This window comes from Nicotiana tomentosiformis, chromosome 11 (assembly GCF_000390325.3).
Source record: "Nicotiana tomentosiformis chromosome 11, ASM39032v3, whole genome shotgun sequence".
Taxonomy (NCBI): Eukaryota; Viridiplantae; Streptophyta; class Magnoliopsida; order Solanales; family Solanaceae; genus Nicotiana; species Nicotiana tomentosiformis.
Window position 1 is genome coordinate 98,973,161 of NC_090822.1, and position 2,173 is coordinate 98,975,333.

At 41.8% G+C, this 2,173-nt stretch overlaps 1 protein-coding gene across 1 annotated transcript; it reads left to right on the forward strand.

Moving 5' to 3' along the window:
• The first annotated feature begins 1,221 nt into the window (after positions 1 to 1,221).
• Positions 1,222 to 1,877, forward strand: LOC138901904 (uncharacterized). The gene is made up of 2 exons (XM_070189702.1): positions 1,222 to 1,545; positions 1,827 to 1,877. The coding sequence occupies exons 1-2, from the start codon at positions 1,222 to 1,224 to the stop codon at positions 1,875 to 1,877; spliced, it is 375 nt and encodes a 124-aa protein (XP_070045803.1).
• The last annotated feature ends 296 nt before the right edge of the window (positions 1,878 to 2,173 follow it).

Below are 2,173 nucleotides of genomic sequence, written 5' to 3' on the forward strand. Positions count from 1 at the left end.
TCAAAAAGAAGAGGTCCAATATGTGAAACAACTTTTAAGGGAAAAGAAATAACTTCCAAGGCACAATCCAACAATAATGGAGACCTCAAAATAGTCAAGGCAATTGGAATTCTCACAACCGAGGTAATTGGAGTGGTGGAAACAATCAGAGCAATTGGAATAACAACAACAATAAAGGAAATTGGAGTGGAAGCAATATAATCAAGGAAATTGTCATAACAACAATAACCAAGGTAATTAGGGGCAACAATCAAGTCGGGTGGAATAACAATCAAGGAAATTAGGGGTCGGGTTTTCAAAGGCCCCCGATGTATCAATAACCAAGCAACCCACCTATTTATCCTTCCCATGGTCCTAGTTATTCAACAATGAAATGGGTCATATTGAGAACATGTTCAAGCAAATGATCGAGAAAAATGCCGATTCTGATGCCCAACTTGCTTCACACAACAAGTCGATTCACAACTTAGAAGTACAAATAGGGCAAATCTCTCAAGCGTTAAATTCTCATCCTAAGGGGGCACTACCAAGTGATACGGTGGTGAACCCTAAAGGTGGGAACAATATGGGACATGCCATGGCCGTTACTACAAGAAGTGGAAGAGGTGGGAATTCACCCACCTCAAGTCAAAGGAAAATTATGGATGATGAGCAAGTAGTAGAAGAAGAGGAGATCCCGAGAAATATGGTGCAAGCAAATAATGAAGTGCGGATTGATATAGATGATACAATGGAAGAGACTCAAGAGGAAGTGAACCCGTCTAGGAATTATGTGATTGACATACCGGAACTGGTAGTGCAAAGGGCTAAGGCACCATCACCTAAGCCACCTCCACCATATCCTCAAAGGCTCGCCAAGCAAAATGGCGAGAATCAATTCAAAATGTTCATTGACATGAAGAAGAGTCTATCGATAAATGTGCCATTAGTTGAAGCCTTGGAGTAAATGCCCGGTTATGAAAAGTTTATGAAGGACTTAGTGACAAAGAAGTCGTTGGTGAATTTTGAAACTATCAAAGTCACTCATTAAGTGAGTACAATTGTGCATTTGATGGCTCCTAAATTGGAAGATCCTGGTGCTTTCACAATCCCTTGTACCATTGTAAGTGCCGAGGTTGCAAAAGCTCTTTGTGATCTTGGGCAAGTATCAATTTGATGCCCTATTTGGTTTTCGAGACCTTGGGAATTAGGCAACCAAGACCCACATCTATGAGATTACAAATGGTCGATCGTACAATGAAGAGACCATTGGGGGTGATTGAAGATGTCTTTGTTTGTGTTGATAAGTTCATTCTCCCGGCGGATTTTGTTATTCTTGATTATGAAGTGGACTATAAGGTGCTGATTATTCTTGGAAGGCCTTTCCTTGCTGCGGGGAAAGCTGTTATTAATGCGGAAGCCGGAGAACTCACTTTCCGGTTGGGTGATGAAAAGGTGGTGTTCCACGTGTACAAATCTATGCGACAACTGAATAGCAATGAAGTGTGTTCATTCGTGGACTTGGTGACTGATGTTATTATTGAGGATACAAGTGCCACGATTAATGTGGGTGATATTTTGGAGTCGTCTTGCTCAATTTTGATGATGACGAGATGGATGGCTTCATGGAATATGTTAATTCTTTGCAAGGAATGGGGTCGTACAACTATACACCCCGGAAACTTTCCTTGGATCTTAAGAATAAGAAAACTCCTCCTACAAAGCCTTCAATTGAAGATCCTCCTATCTTGGAGTTGAAGCCATTGCGTCCATATCTCAGGTATGAATTCCTTGGCCCTTGTTCTACTTTACCGGTTATTCTTTCCTCTTGTTTGACTAACGTGTAGGTTGACTCTACATTGGTGGTGCTCCACAAGAGGAAGAAGGTTATTGGGTGAACTTTGGCGGATATTCAGGGAATAAGCCCCGCATTTTACATGCATAAGATTAACTTGGAGGAAGATGCCAAACCATCCATTGAACATCAAAGGAGACTAAATGAATCCATGCAAGACGTGGAAAAAAAGGAGATCATCAAGTGGTTAGATGTCGGGGTTGTCTACCTCATTTACGACAGTTCGTGGACTTCTCCGGTGCAATGTGTCCCTAAGAAGGGGGTCATAACAGTGGTCACCAATGACAAGAATGGGTTGATTCCCACAAGAACGGTGACCAGGTGGAGAGTGTGTATGAA

What these genes read in the sequence shown, in the direction of transcription:
- LOC138901904 (XM_070189702.1), top strand. Translation starts at nt 1,222, where the DNA reads ATGGTCGATCGTACAATGAAGAGACCATTGGGGGTGATTGAAGATGTC. An exon ending in ATACAAGTGCCACGATTAAT is followed by an intron (nt 1,546 to 1,826) that starts GTGGGTGATATT and finishes ACTAACGTGTAG; the next exon opens with GTTGACTCTACATTGGTGGT.